General features: G+C 34.4%; 1 protein-coding gene and 1 long non-coding RNA gene across 4 annotated transcripts; one reads left to right on the forward strand and one right to left on the reverse strand.

Moving 5' to 3' along the window:
* Positions 1-1,394: 1,394 nt before the first annotated feature.
* LOC110900077 (mitochondrial import receptor subunit TOM20) lies at positions 1,395-16,607 on the forward strand. 3 transcript variants are annotated; one of them, XM_022146978.2, is made up of 7 exons: positions 1,395-1,590; positions 1,682-1,760; positions 2,182-2,351; positions 2,428-2,730; positions 2,821-3,014; positions 3,129-3,247; positions 16,454-16,607. In XM_022146978.2, the coding sequence occupies exons 1-4, from the start codon at positions 1,495-1,497 to the stop codon at positions 2,494-2,496; spliced, it is 414 nt and encodes a 137-aa protein (XP_022002670.1). In that variant the 5' UTR covers positions 1,395-1,494; the 3' UTR covers positions 2,497-2,730; positions 2,821-3,014; positions 3,129-3,247; positions 16,454-16,607. The 3 variants fall into 3 exon arrangements, with proteins under 3 accessions (XP_022002670.1, XP_035837602.1, XP_022002668.1); XM_035981709.1 differs by lacking the exon at positions 16,454-16,607 and having other exon boundaries at positions 2,824-3,014; positions 3,129-3,409; XM_022146976.2 differs by lacking the exon at positions 16,454-16,607 and having other exon boundaries at positions 3,129-3,407.
* LOC110900079 lies at positions 7,383-9,472 on the reverse strand. The gene is made up of 3 exons (XR_002570755.2): positions 8,731-9,472; positions 8,534-8,650; positions 7,383-7,920 (listed from the first exon to the last, which is right to left on the reverse strand). It is a non-coding gene; the product is annotated as an uncharacterized LOC110900079 (long non-coding RNA).
* Positions 16,608-17,009: the final 402 nt, after the last annotated feature.

A 17,009-nucleotide genomic window follows, 5' to 3' on the forward strand; every position in this document is an offset into this window, starting at 1 on the left:
TATGTCACAAGATCAATGCGAAGTCGGAAATGCGTATCTGGATCCATAATCTCACCTAAGGCATCATTGTCCAAAACGGGTTGAACTAAAGGATCCTTATGTGGACTGGTGAGAAGGCATGCCCGTCGTCCTTAAGAATCATGTTGTACAATATCATGCAAACATACGTCATGCTTCTAATCTTGTCAACATTTGTGGTCCACATGGGTTACCTAACTATGCCTCATTTTCCCTTTAGAACACCAAAAGCGTGTTCCACATCTTTTCTTGTCCCTTCTTGCAACTTTCAACCAAGTCAGTTGGATGTGGAAACGTTTTCATAAACGTTGACTAGGTAGGCTAGATCCCATTGGTTAAATAGTACCTACGTTTGTATAAGTGCCCATTGACATTAAATACCGAGATCATTCTTTAAGAAATTAGCCATTAATAAAAATGGGTATCTGAAAATATGGTGGAAGGTTTGATAGTTTGTGAATGGTGTAAAAATAATGATTTAAAATAAATAAATTAACTTTTTCGATAAATGTAACGGTTATATGATTGTTAAAAGGTCACAAATCCCCCTCTTCACATTCAATAAAGAGTAGCTGAACTTCCCTAGCCGCTCGCCTATCCGAAGGAGGGGTGGCGGGGGTGTTTCGCATATGGCTTCGAAGCTGTGCACCCTTAGTTGAGGATGCCCCTTCCCCTCTTATAGTCAAAAGTATTCAAGTAATTATTATTTTATATTCCCAGTTTGATTTATGTCATGGCTTATTTTTGCTCTTTGCATATGTATATATGTATTGTAGATGTGACAACTTCACCTAATTTTTTTATGAAAAGATTTGGTTTGAGAAATGTTTGATCTTTAAGGGGCCAAATGTTAAAAGTGCTTATTTTTTCAACTATTTATGAATATTTCATTTATTTAATTATTGTTTTTAAACTACGGGGTATATTTTTCCGGCTTATTAATACCTATTTAATAATTTATTGATCAAATCCCGTGTAATGCATGGGTTTTTTAAACCTAGTTATCATTATAAAAATGTTTCAAACACCTAGAATGTACACAGAATAAAATACCTATATGTATAAAATATGGATGTATCATCTATCTATATAATAAAAGAAACCAAGTTTTGGACACGTGTCATTCATTGAAGGCATCCTCATATATATACTTATCTTATATTAACTAAATAAATAAATAATAAATTCATATATATATATTAATTCAACACATAACCGAACAACAGTGAATTGACGGTAACGGCCGTTAATTATACTTAACTTGCATAGAAGGCGAAAACAATACCACTCGCACCTCCATAGCGTGCTCTCTACCTCCAAACAAACCTTGCGCGTGTATCACACCTCAAGCATCCATATCCATTAGAAAACCATCATTTAGGTCTTATCCATCGTCGTACAACTCTGCTGTTGTTAGTGTTCATCCACCAAAAAATCGCCGACGACGAGGTGTAAACAAACCGGAGAAATTCAGCCATGGAGATGCAAAACGACTTCGATCGGCTTATGTTTTTCGAACATGCTCGCCGGAGTGCTGAAGTCACCTACGAGAAAAACCCTCTGGATACCGAGGTTAGGGTTTGCTTATACAACAATAAGTATGTTTATGCATAATGTTTTCAATCATTAAGTGTTTCTGAGTTAGATTTGTTTATTCTGACAGAACTTAACTAGATGGGGAGGTGCGTTGCTTGAACTATCCGCGTTCCAGAGTGTTCAGGAATCAAAGTTGATGATCAAAGGTAACCTAATTTGCAAAAATGAATGTGTTGTTGATTTGTGTTTTTAAGTTAGGTTTTGTGTATTCTTTGTTGGAACTGTTTGGGAGATATATTAGATGTAACTGGGGATGAGCATTCCAGACATTTTCCTTACGATTCGATACTCACTTTTTGGTGTTTTTCGGGATCGATACTTTTGGTTCGGTACCGGTATTTCACCGATTTTTACCTTTAAATATCGGTACCTTACCGAGCATTTTTGGTACCGGTACCTAATTTTGGTGATTTTCGGGATCGGTACTTTTGGTACTGGTACTGAGCTCATCCCTACATGTAATTTATTAGCCAAGGTTTATTATAGGAGATTTGATTGGATTAGGTTTACTTTATAACTTTCTCTGTAATTATTCTCATTGATGGTTTGTTTGATGTTACTATGTAGATGCGATATCGAAGTTGGATGAAGCATTGGCGATTTATCCGAAGAAACAAGATGCTTTGTGGTGTATGGGGAATGCCCAAACTTCTTATGCTTTTTTGACTCCGGATAAAGATGAAGCAAAGGGTTATTTTGATTCAGCGTATGATTTCTTTGAGCAAGCTGTTAACGAGGTATTCGGTGTAATCTTGTATATGTATTAATTCACAACATAACTGAGAAACAGTGTATATTAACTGACGGCGTTAGGTTTCACATACGGCAACACTCTTCACATTTCACAAACTCAAAACCCCCAAATCAGTTACACACATGTAACTGCTTCATCATCTTCATCTTCTCCAATTCACACCACCACATCAATGGCCGCCACCTCATCACCTTGCGAAGACAACATCTACATGGCAAAACTCGTCGAACAAGCCGAACGCTACGAAGAAATGGTTGAAGTCATGGAAAAAGTGATCGGAGCACGGAGAGCTTCGTGGAGAATAATATCGTCGATTGAGCTGAAGGAGGAGAGGGGATAACAAACGGCTGAATACCGGTCAGGTAATATTCAACTTATGAGATATGATTCCAAATTTCATTCTGGTGTATATGGACATTAATTTGTTTGATATGCGGATGTTGGGCTTGCAGCAGGCTTATCCACCAACTGGGCAGATATCAAGTTCATCCTATCTAACACCTTTTCCGATGGCGAGTTCTGCTTCAAATCAAACAGCTGGTCTCTTTCAGCTCTATCCTGATGGAATGGCCCCAGCAGTGCAACATTCACAACTCAACCTGCAATTGCCTCAGATCATGGCTTTGCCAACACTTCCTGGAAAAGGGTAACTTCTAAAAAAACTCAAGATTTATATGAAATCTTCATGTATCTTAAATTGACATTTAACTTTGAGCTTTGAAGAGTCTTGTAATACTTGCATCATGCTGTAATTTGTCAGGGCAAAGCAATGGCATTATGGAGATTGGATGTGCACTAATTGTGACAATCACAATTATGCATCTCGATAATGTGGTCATAGAAGATGCCACCCACCAACAACTTTCTGCCTTTTACCAGGTAATTACTTACATTAAGCATCTTTTAATTTCAAATGTTATCACTGAACATGTTGTATGCCTAAGCTACATGTGCAGTCATAATTGCTTGAAACGATCGAGTACCCGCGCATCGCGCGGGGTAATCACACTAGTTAATATTAAATCTTATCATACTTTAATAAAATATTATCCTCAAATCTAAATTGTTAATTTAATATATTTTTAAAACAAATCACTCTCTTTTCTACTTATCTTATATTAAATATATAAATAATAAATTAATATTAAATGTTATCCTAATTTATTCAACTCGTGTAAAACGCGGGGTTTTTAAAAATTTAACTTTTATTATTTACTATACAAAGTTACATTTATATAACCCGTGTAATACACGAAGTTTTTAAAGATATAATTTTTTTTTATCATTTGCTATGTATAATTAGATTTATTCAACGCGTGTGATACACAGGGTTTTTAAGGATATAATTTTTTTTATTATTTGGTAGATTTTTCAACCCGACTATAAACGGGTTTTTTTTATAGATACGACGTTTTTAGTATTTAATATACAAAATTACATTTATTTAATCTGTGTAATACACATAGTTTTTAAAGATATAACTCTTTTTTATATCTATTCAACACGTATAATATACGGGGGTTTTAAGGATGTAATTTTTTTATCATTTGGTAGATTTATTCAACCTGATTATACACGGGTTTTTTAAAGATACGATGTTTTTAGTATTTAGTATACAAAATTACATTTATTTAATCTGTGTAATACACATGGTTTTTTAAAAATATAACTTTTTTTATTACTTGATACATAAAATTACATTTATTTAACCCGTACAATATGCGAGTTTCATAAAGATATAACTTTTTTATTATTTAATATATAAAATTACATTTATTTAACCCGTGATAATTAATATTAATTAAAAGATAATGATAAAATTAAATTTAAACAATTCGTATAGGAGATAATATAATCTTTTGTAATATTTATTAGATTTTAAAATTATTTATCTTGACATTAACAAAAGATAGACGTACACTAAATGTATAATTAATATAATGTAAAGAGTTAAATGTCATTTTAGTCCTATGGTTTGGGTCATTTTGTCAGTTTAGTCCAAAGGTTTTATAATACACAAGGTAGGGTTTATAAAGATATAATAAGATATAACATTTTATTGATAGGTATATAAAATTACATGTTTCCAACCCGTACAATACATGAGGTTCTTAAAAATGTAATTTTTTTCATTATTTAATGTATAAAGTTAAATTTATTCAACCCATGTAATAAATGAGATTTTTAAAGATATATTTTTATTATTTAGTATATAAAATTACATTTATTCAACCAGTGTAATAAACGAAGTTTTAAAAATATTTTTCTATTATTTGATATATAAAATTATATTTATTTAACCCGTGTATTACACGGGGTTCTAACCTAGTATATGTATATGTAACAACATTCCCATATACATATAGATTTTAACATTTCAAACAATGAATTTAAGATAACATTGCATTTAGATAAACATAAGTTGCTAAAATATTAAACGTAATTTCAATTTTAAAATACCATGTATTCATAACATAAACATATTAACAAAAGCGAAAGAAGATAATGATCGATGAGTGTTCAGTTCTTCGTTTGATTTGATCTTCGTCGGTTTAACTTGAGCGGAATTACCTGACATGTTAATCCATAATAACGATTAGAAATTAAGCATAAACTAAAACCGTCAAACCAGAAAATTAAATAATATTTTAATTCTGGAGCAGGGCCGGCTCAACCATTTTGGTGGCCTAAGGCGAAGTAAAATCTTGTGGCCTTTTTCCCAAAAAAATGTATGTAATTGAAAGTTAAACTTGAAGGGCCCAAGTGTAATTATTTGAAAGATTGTGTTAAAATTTAAAAACAAGGGAAAAATTGCTGAAATAGGGATTCGAACCCGGGTCTCACCAAAATCCATACATACACAAAACCACTACACTACCAACAATCAATCTATTGATAACCCATACCCTAAATCTTTTATAAATAGACTGTGGTTTTATCAAATTGTGGAGGCCCTGTAGTTTTGGTGGCCTAAGGCCCAAGCCTCATTTGGCTTACCCTTGGGCCGGCCCTGTTCTGGAGGGCCCCCGCGCATCGTGGGAGGACCCCTTGTCAGCATTAGCAACATTGCAACCCATGACCCATTTCGCCAATTTTTGCCAAACAAGCCCAAGATCAGTCCAGATCAGTTTTTTTTTTTCTTTTTTAAAACTTATTTCTTATCATTTGTAAACCCGTAACCCATTACCCGGACCCGGGTTTATCAAGTTTTTGCTTTGTTCTTTTAGTTTGGTAACTTAATACCCAACCCAACCCGTTGGGACATTGAGCGTTTTATCTCAAGTCACCCATATTCTTTCAACATGGGTTCTTATCATATTCCAACCATGATCAAGGGTCATAGTTGGTATCTCGGGCAACACCTCGGCCTCTATGACTCCGCGAGTTGTTTATACCTTGGCTTTACCTGTCCGTCATCTAGTTTATGGCGTTGAAGGACCATAAACGACCCGTTTGGTTTGCTTTTGTGATTACTATCACTCATGAGAATCAACCATCACTCTTAATCATTTTCGCCATGGTCATTGACCATGTCCATTCGCGTAGGGCATCACTTTCGCCTCTATGACTCCACAGGTCATTTATGCGTTAGTTTTACATGCCCTTGGCGAACTTATTTAAAAACTCGTATTCTTTCCTTTTCATTTGTATAAAGTACAACTCCATTCAATTCATTTAACAACTATTTCTAACAACATCAATAGCTATGTAAAATAAACAACGTAATATCAAGCTACGTACCTTAAAGCTTTCCTTTAAGCCGATTGTCCTTTCGCACTTGTCCTACCGAACTATCACTTGAGTCGCCTAAAGTTCAAAACCCTTTTGATCATTAGAATATCATCATTCAGGTCTCCTCAAAGAGGGGTTCACTAGTAAGCATATCATAACATTTTCATCAAATTTCTAGCCAAGTAATTATTCAAGTTTTTCACTTAGGCATTTGATCGAGCACTTGGTAGGCATTGTTTTCTAGCTACATCATTAGCTTAAGTTATCCATCACTTATCACTTTATCTTAACTCAACAAGTTCAATCATCAATTATAATCAAATTAACATGTAAGTTCAATAAATCAATATCATCACATCCATTTACTACACATGAAATTGGCGCTATTCACACTTAGGTTGAAACCCACTTGACTTCATGCTTGAACAATCATCCAAACATGTCATAAAACAACTATTTCACATAATCAACAATTATGATAGTCTAAATCACTCCTACAATCAACAAACTCATCTTTCTAGTGATTAGGTCACTAGATCATTTTTTCATGAATTTTCCATAACTTGAGAACTCAACCAAATATGAAATCAAGACATGCCTTATGTTGTAGTTATCTTGTATGCTCTAGAACTTCAAACATGCACACAGTTCACCTTTTATTTCATTCAAATTTCTCAGATTTCAAGTTCTAGGGTTTTGGAGGAGTTCCTCTTTTTCTCTCTCAAACACTATGTTCCCGAGTCATTTAACAAGGGGAGGTGAGGTGAGGGGAGGGGAAGGAAAATTTTCTCTCCTAATCTCTCCAATTTGGGAGGATGAATATATGGCCATATTTGGTCATATTTTCTTCTCTTTTCCCTCCCCTCCCCCTGTTAAATGAAACTCGGGAACATGGTTTTTCATATTTTCTTCTCTTTTCCCTCCCCTCCCCCTGTTAAACGAGTCTCGGGAACAGAGTGAAAGTCACGACACACACACAGTGTGTGTGTTTTATGTTTTTCATTCTTAAATACCCACATCTTTGCAAATGACCCAACTTCAGCCCCTGGGGTTTGGTTTTGTCATAACTAAGCCATTATTTGCCCACTTTACTAGTTAACAACATGTTCCGACTAGTTTACGTATTTCTATTCATCATTACCACTAGAAACTAGTTTAATACCCGTCCGTTGGACGGCTTACGCTAACAACGTAACAAACAAAGATAATGTATATTGAGGGTTTTCGGGAACGCTTCTCCTTTTCTTCTTTTCCATATCCTTTTTTGAAAAGATTGCAACCATCTAACTTTTCCTTTTCTTCTTTTCAAACCACTAAAACTCATTCTCAACACATTATCCAAACACTACAAATAACCAAACATTAAAATGAACAAAACAAAAGATCATACTTAATGGAACTGAATATTTGTACTTTCTTTGACAAGTGTTGAGACACAAACATCAGCAACATCTTCCTCTACACTTTCTTTAGCTTCAACAACTTAACTCTCACTATCGTCATTGTGGTGGGTTTTTTCTTGTAAGCCTCCTTCAACCGTCACCTCCTGTGCGCGTGTAACGTCATCCTCATCTTGATCTTTTTCTAATACGTTGACAACTTTCTCCTTTCTTCATGTTCTGTCGTCTCTACTTGAGGTATTGTTTCTGTTGAGGCGCAAGAATCGGGGGTGATTGCTTGTAATAACCCATTTTGCTCCTTTTTTCAATTTCTACATCCGGCTTGGTTTCTTCAATCTCTTCATCTTGCTCAATTTTCTTGACACTTTCCTCATACTTTTGTTCTGTGTCCTTTGATCCAATTTCACTCAATTCACTTGCCTATATGAAATTATTTATATTTTGAGTTTATGGCCGGTAGAGTGAAAGAAAATCTAAAATAATGTATATGAATAAGCTCAAAGCTTGTAATAACAATATTCATAGCAGCTTGGATTCATCATTCTTCGTCCAAATATTAGCCACAATTTTTATAAATGGTGTCTTTTTCACAATGCCATTTTCTCTAATCATTTGTTATTTTTGATATTGGCGAAGGTAAAAATGTCATACTCATAGGTAAAAATGGCAAAAGGGACGGTCTGTTGGGTTGGGTTGAGTAACGGGTCAAAGTTGGTAGTTTCAAGTACTGGTCAAAGTTGGTCATTTTAATCTCTGGTTACCTTTCTTGGCAATTTTTGTTTTATGTTTTTCCTAATATTAAACAAATCCGTAAATTGTCCCCTACAATCTTGAATTTCATATGAGCCCATTTAACCTCAAAAGACAAAACTATATGTAAAAGTTATATATGAAATTATATATGTCCATACGCTGCACATGGAGGCAAACCATAACAAATGAAACAACAAACATAAAAACTCACTTCATTGATTAAAATACCTAGATTAAGGTTTGATGTTGAACTAAACATAAGGTCAAAGTGTTGACTTACTTGTGAACTTCAAGTTCTTCTTGTCTCTGGGTCATATCCCATGTCAAACCCTCACTTTTTAAATCCAAGCAGGGCTATGATATCTCCAATTTGTACTTCTTCACAAGTTTGATGTATCTGAAAATGTAAAGATTCAAAGATCATGTCAAAGTCAAAGTCAAACATTGACTATTTAAAAAGTCGTCATAGACACTCACTCTTCAGCATCAAAATTCTCAACTCCAAGATCTTCATCCCATATAAATATGAAGTCATACGGTGCAACAATATACGGATGCAAGAATCTTTTAGCATACCACCTATGAATTCAACTAAAAGTCAAAGATACCACATGCCCAATAATAAGTATAGCTACTTTGACTCTCAAAAGTCAAGAACAGACTTTTTGGGATATAAGTTGAAATATCAAGTATGTACCTTGGTGGTGAAAAAGCCAGAAACAATAAAGAAACTTTATAAAGTTCAATCTAGTTTTTTGCTCGTCTACCTGCTATCCTTATGTAATTTGCCCTAATGTTTGGAATGGAATATTATAGTTAAAAAAAAAAAAAAATCTAGTTACCAATATCGTCTACACAACTTCTTGAAAAATTGAATTAAAATACAACTACTTATACTCTTAAAAGTCAAATCACACGATATATGCCCAAAAAAATACATACCTTTGGTGGTGAAATATCCTTAAATGATACTCCAATGGAGAACCCAAAATCAATACTGATTATGATCTTTACAGCAACACTCATCCATTCATTTGGTTTTCTGAAAGTTGCATCATGAACAAAGAAGTATCACATAATAATATTTCAAAGAAGTTACTATCAAATTTAAGGAAAAAGAAAATAAAAAGAAACAAACCTACGAAAACTTCCCTTTCTTTTATAGTCTTCAAATTTCATGGTGACAAGCCAAATTAAACTCCAAAAGTAACTTGCATTCTATGACATTTGCCCAAGTAACCAATTATTTATTATTCAAGAAACTGTTGTGAAAGTTACTAAAGATTTTCAAAGCAATCAGTATATCAAGAACAAAAAGATAAACAATGGTAGTTTGATCTTTGCCTGAATGTGTCAAATTTCATGGATCAAGAACTTTGAACTTTGATTATTACAACCGATTATATAAAAACTCTTAACAGATTCAGCAACAAATCTTCTCACAACCTCACATACAGAACATCCACATGATGATATGTATAAAACTCTCAAAAGATTTAACAGACAACAGAATCTATATCTACAAAGATCTGAAACGCCTTTCAATACGAAACCCTAGAGAAAGTGTAAAGTGAAGACACTGAAGAATGATAATTTCATGAATCGACCCCTCTAACTAAAGCCTGTAGCGACTTTATATAGCAACTGCATATAAGTGGCTGTACTTATCATAATATATGTTAAGTATTGCTGTATTCCTAAAAAGATCTATGAAAGCTGCCTGAATGTATCTCGCTTTTATAAAACCCAAGCTGATTTGACTCACAAGCCGAAGTAACTCACTCATATATCAAAAGGTATATTATTCTACTGATTTTCTCTAAATTTAATAGCCACAATGATAAAATGAGATGTATTAGCCAGCTCTATGATAAGGGTAAGAATCCAACCGGGTAACTCTTGCAGAACAAATATAATGGGTCAAATTATACTTGTGTCAAGTGTTACATTTGGATTCTTGGTACGCTACAGGTACCATGAGACCTTAAACATGGAATTACAAAGTAAAACTGAACATAAGTGCATATAGATATAAACAAAGATGGACGCAAATCAAATAATAAACATGAGACTTCAAAACATAATTTCTTCTATTCATGCACTGAAGACATACAACCTATAAGTTTCTAAACAGTAATCACAAACGTGAGTCCATATGTGTGTGTGTGTGTGTGAGTGGGTGTGTGTGTGTGTGTGTGTGTGTGAAAGAGAGTCAAATAGCTTGAAAGACAAACTCAACAACATTAAAAATTGATTCCTAGATAAAAACAAACACCAGTAATCACAAACGCAGTTTTTAACCATCCAAAATTGCTTAACATATTCTTCAAGTTAATTAAATAGCAACAAAAATTCTCACCAAATATTCAAGCCTAATCATCAGCTTCGGTTTTCCTTCTTTTCTTCCTTTCGGGCGTCACTGAATTAAATTGATTATAAAGCTCGTTATATAGAAGAAAAGTAAACCGCAGGTACAAGATTCCCAGGCATCCAGCCCAACAAATTAATTCCACCATAAGAACCCCATCTAATAATCCACACTTATTTTATTTTCTGGGCCAGCTCATTATTTTTTTTTTAAAGCTACAACCCATGTTTTCCTCTTTTGAGATCCACTTTAGTACCAGTCCACTTAAAAGACGACAAATCCATAAGCAATGGTTTATCCCAGTACACTTTAATTTCCAGGCCCACTTGTTTGTATCCAGTCCATTCAACTTGTCGAGTATTTCCCTTATATTTTATGAGTCTGATTAAATTTCCCTCGTGGCAGTTTTGGTCTAACTTTTACCTTATTTTAAGTAACCAACTTTTTTTAGGAAAGAAAAAATCATCAGTTTCAACAATTCTGATACAAGGTAACAAACTTTCTAAAGCTTGGATTTAAGGTAATATGATCTGGTAACTGACAATTTTGATGGAGAGGTAATTTGTCCATAACAAAAAGTGATTTTACGCAATAAATGATACCTTTTTTTCACATTTATTGCGTAAAATCACTTTTTGCTATGGATAAATTACCACTCCATCAAAATTGTTAGTTACCAGATCATATTACCTTAAATCCAAGCTTTAGAAAGTTTGTTACCTTGTATCAGATTCTTGAAACTGATGATTTTTTCTTTCCAAAAAAAGTTGTTTACTTAAAATAAGTTAAAAGTTAGAACAAAACGTTTTTTTCACAATTTTAGCCTCGCGTCACAGAAATAGTCCAGCAAAATAGTTACGTATAAGAATAAAATTGTCAACTGAAAAACGTTTAATGTGTGCAAATTGCCTCCAATCATAATTGAAAAATTTCTTTCTTAGCATGTCGTCTAAAATCAATTGTATGGTGGGTATAAGTTTAGCGTCCTTACCTCCATTCTAACCAACTTGAGTTCTGCCTCCAGTGAAGCAATAATGGCCTAAATAGGGGGCATCTCATCACCTTTCTCATCCGCACAAACTCTTCGAAGGGTGGCTTCTGCAACAAATTGTGCCAAAAACGATAGAAAATTAGTTTACTTCAAAGAAAAGATCGTGTTGACGATTGACCCACTAACCTTGCTTTGAATATTCATAAATAACCAATGTGTTTAGTTGCGTTTACAATGGTGAGCCGGTACCGAGTAGTACTGGGTCAGTTCCGGGTATGGCGGGTTTGAGTGACAGGATGGACTGGTAATTCATTTGGCCTGCATAAAGTTTGGGTTTGCATTGTGTTTGTACCGAACCCGTATCTTTCTAATTTGTGTTTCCACATATTACCTATTTGTTCTCCAAAACTCAAGCCCAATTTCTACAAAACTCAAGCCAAATTGCAATTTAAAATAGACAATATCCAGTGAGTTTCATAAATATATTTTCTTTAAGCTCATTGCAACTTGCAATTTGTTAGGAACAATAACTGAATTAAAAAACAGTAATGGATGATGGTTACTAGTGACATTTAAAACCTGCTGCCCCAACTTAGCCAGCAGCAGTTCCAACTCATCCCTTTCAGCCGATGACTACACAGGGCTTTTCCAGCCCACTTCCCAGCAAGCAAACAACCAAACCTTTTCTGACATAATGCTCACTGACTCGCATCGTTTTGTCCTTGGCCTTGTTAACAAAGATGTTTCCCCAAAATAAACTTACAACCCTGAATTAAGGGAAGAGCAAAATACATCCAGCTTATGAAGATCATTAATGCAGTAGCGGATTCAGTAGTTTGTTTGAGAGGGTGTAGAAATTGGGCCGGATATAAGTCCCATTAAAAAGGTTTGGGTGTAAAAAATTCATATTTATTTACATTTATTTACGTAATGATCTGACATCTTTTTTTACATATGAGAAAAAGTGAAAAACCATACTTACGTAATGATCTGACATCTTTTTTTAAATATGAGAAAAACCATACTTGTAAAAAAACCACCTCTATAGTCTGTATCATAATTAAGAAGGAAAAAAAAAGAAAAAGAAAAAGAAACTAAATAAAAAATTTGAAAGAAAAAAACACTTGTATTTTAACTGAATAATTTAATGACTAAATATTTAAAATTCAAAGAAGAGTACAAGGTTTTACTTGTACTTCTACCAACAGGATTAATATGAACGTTTTTGTAATATCCGGATGGTACCACTTATATTTCCCTTTTCCCAGCTTTTCATCATCCATTTGTCTTTCACTTTTATCTGTGTTCTACAAAGCTTCCATGGCTGCAAACCCATTAGCCGCTTTCATAATTCTCTAAAATAAAAACGAACAAACATCAAGAAAATAATAGAAGGGAGGATGTTGAGAAGTAGGAAAATGGCCTAACCTTTCTTAAAAAATAACTGGCTTTTTAATTTTTACTCTTTTAAGCTTAAAGTGAGGGGTTGGTGCCACCCCTAGCATGGCTATGAATCCGCCCCTGGTTAAATACCAAATGCCCAAAACTTTCAAATGTCAAAATATATATCTCCTTATCAACAACAATGCCTCAAACAAACATCATAACAAACAAAAACCATAATATATAATTATTATTTATTAATTCATTTACAACTAAACCTCTGTATCATTATCAGTTGACATATTTTCTTCTATAGAACATTAAAACTCAGTGACATTTGTTAGCAGGTCAGTGAGGCATTACATCAAACAACATATATCCAATTATCGTACACTAAAAAATAGACCTTTCAATCATAACCAATCATGTCTAATTTACAACATTTACCAGCAAATACAAATATAAACTCGTGTCATGAATAATGGATATGGCGAGTCAGGCGAGACAACATTAGAAAGACATACTCTGTTGCTGATGCATTCTACATATGCACAAATTGTCTGCAAGTGTACATGTTATTAGTGGAAAAAATGCCAATTGGAAAACATATAAGAATCATTAAACAAAGATAATTTTAACAATTGCTCCACTTGAACATATCTAGCATTTTATCAAACACCTAGAAGACATCATCAAATACAAAAATTAACAGATAAACATATCTTTTCATAATTTTGTGGATCTTGAATAAAAAATTAGAACAATCAGACCAGCAGTACTTGATACAGCTAAATTTTGAGATTAAATACCTAACCACAATCAATGATCTCCATTAGCGAACATAGAATTTTAGAAATTAAGCCATTGCGATTTGATGTCGTGGAGTTGCTTGTTGATTCTTCTTACATAGCAAATCTTTTTCTTAAACTATTCACGAAATTGAGGTGATCACAGTCATATATGTATACACTATTAGCAAAAACGGGATACAATAGGACCGAATCTTCAAGCTCCGGCTAACAATGTGATCAAACTCAAATTCTGCCAGCAATTCAACTTTTCAGAGATACTATTGTATGTAGGGGTTGCGATACCCTAGTTTGACCTTTGATCCTTTGTTTCTCCTTCCCAAGCTTTCCGCCATCTTCCCATTCCCTACACAATTCAAACATAATCTATCAAGTGAACATGTTTGTGCAATTAAATATCAACAATTTTGAGGTTTCTAGATCGAGTGAGGGTTAGGGTGAAATCCATACAAACTTACCATTTGTTCCATGACCAGAGCAAGCAGATATCACATTCGTCCGCACTCATTGAAGGCCAGATTTATAGCTTCCTGATCTTGATTCGAAGATGGAAATAGAGGAAGGCGAAATAGGAGAGAGAGCAATCTTTGCCGATGGTGGGTGGTGGAGGATTTATAATGGGTGGCCTAGGGTGGTTGGGAAGGAGAAATAGGCAAACGTGGATGGGAAATATGAACCTACAAAATGGGATGGAGAAGTGATCTAGCTAAACTGCTAAAAACTTCTCTGAACTGCTTAAAGAACGGTTTTTGGGAAAATTCGGATCTAACCATCAAAGTTGTGGAGATCATGTGTAGAAAAAGGTGGAACAAACCACCTGCTCAGAAAACTGCAAATAACCTCTGGGAACCGCCATTAGAGCGGTTATTTTGGGGAGTTTAAACGGCTAAGATTTCATCTCAGCATGATCCGACGATGGATATTGATTCAAAAAGTGGTTAGACTTAATGGGTTTAATATATGTATATAATTAATAAATTTTATAACTAGGTTAAAACGTCCCAGTTATTACTTATCATGATAAATATTAGAGTAAAGTCCTTTTTGAGTCTCTGTGGTTTGTGTATTTTAACATTTGAATCCAAAAACTGAACTTGTCTTGATTTGAGTCCCTGTGCTCTCTAATTTTAACCATTTGAGTCCCTGTGGTCTCTAATTTTAGCCATTTGAATCCAAAAACCAAATGTTTCTAATTTGAATGTTGTTTACGTTTTGGATTCAAATGGTTAAAATTAGAAACCACAGGGACTCAAATCAAGACAAGTTTGGTTTTTGGATTCAAATGGTTAAAATGCACAAACCACAGGGACTCAAAAAGAACTTTACTCTAAATATTATTTTAAGCATAATAAATCAAATTTAATATTTTTGGGGTGTTACAGTAGACATATTTAAAACTATAAAATAAATTATATCGGGTAAACAAGTACACTTTATCGGGTAATCAGGTTGGGTAAATGAGTATGTAACCAAATCTCAACACCCGTGAAAAAAAATAAAAACTAATTCCAAACCGATTAACCGACCCTAAACCCATCCCAAATGTATCGGGTTTTAAGTTACCCATCGGGTTCGAGTTTAATTGCCATCCCTAGATAAAAATGTCTAGCATAATGGTTTTAAATTGAACCTGTAAACCAAGTTGAAATATAGTTAATGGGCTTGGCTATACAAGAAACCCCATCTTTTTTAAAAAACTATGCAAACCCAATACCATCCATTGATTATGTTTCATCACACTTGATCAATGGCTCTCATAATTTTGGTAACAACTAGATTTAAAAGAAATGTAATAATACACATTAGTCAACTAGAAGGGCATTTTGGGTAGTATATTCCTTCTCTTTCCACTGTCTAGTCCTATCATCTTTAATGCACCTCTCTTTCTCTCTCTTCATATCCAATTCAAAATCACAATCTTAGCTCTCTCAATTCCCTCTTTCCCATGAGTTTCCCTTCTCTCTACACAACACTTACAACCTGCAAGCCTAAAGAGAGAGTGAGAGCCGTGAGAGAGAGTACCAGAGAAATCGAAAGAGAAAGAGAGGTCCAGAGAAATCGAAAGAGAGAGAGAAAACTGGTGGGTTTCCACCCACCCACGGCAGCAGCAGCTTTGTGGCGGTGGTGTTGTTGACCGTTATGGTTGGGGCAGGGGAGGCGGTAGATGCACGATGAGTGAGGCACGATGGTGGTTGGTGGAAGGTGGTGGCTGGTTCATTCTGGGTTGTTGGTAGTTGATAACGGCGACAGTGGGTGGTTGTAGAAGGTGGTGGAGGGTGGGTGGTTGGTGGCGCCGGAGTTCGAAACGTCGTCGGAGTCAAGATCTAGTAATGGTTAATGTTCTCTCTCTCTCTCCTCTCCTCTGTCTTCAATCAAGATCTAGTAATGGTTAATGTTCATGTATTTTAAATAAATCGAAAACTTTAGGATGAGATTTTTGAACGGGATTTTTTGTTGGTTTGGTTGCTTGTTTGGGGATTTTGATCTTAACAATAATTGTTTTTTTTTTTGTTGGTTTGGTTGCTGGTTTAGCCTTTTGATCTGAACAGTAAGTGTTTTTTTTTGTTGGGTTGTTTGATTTACAGAAACAGACCCATAACATGTGTTAAGCACCTGTTAGAATAATATATAACGTGTGTTGATTTACAGAAACAGATCCATAAAGATATTCAATTGACAAGCTGGATGGATGCGGGGATATTGAATAAGTCAAATCTTTTGGGAAAGAAGTTTTCGTTCGTTTATAACATGTGTTAGCGGTTCATGCTGTAACAGATCCATAAAGAAGTTTTCATGCTGTAACAAGTTTTCGTTCATTTATAACATGTTTAGCACATTTTGGAATGTGTAACATGTGTTAAGCCTCTGTTATAATCTTTTTGTAACCTGACATGTATTTATGTATAAGCTAGTGGTTTACAAAACACCATGATGTGTATATACTGATCTAACATGTGTTACAATTTGTCTGTTCGGAACATGTAATTGATTAACATGTGACAATGGTGAAAACAGTCGACGGGGGGGGGGGGGGATGAGTTTAATGGTGAGCATAGTTAATATCGTAATCTTGTTGTAACCCCACTTGTATACATATGATAACATGTAAGCATCCATTATAACCCGACTTGTATTCATGTATATCAAAAGTGGTTTGCAAAAACCCCATGATGTGCATATACTGATCGTAACACGTGTACAAGTT

Source organism: Helianthus annuus, chromosome 13 (genome assembly GCF_002127325.2).
Source record: "Helianthus annuus cultivar XRQ/B chromosome 13, HanXRQr2.0-SUNRISE, whole genome shotgun sequence".
Classification (NCBI taxonomy): Eukaryota; Viridiplantae; Streptophyta; class Magnoliopsida; order Asterales; family Asteraceae; genus Helianthus; species Helianthus annuus.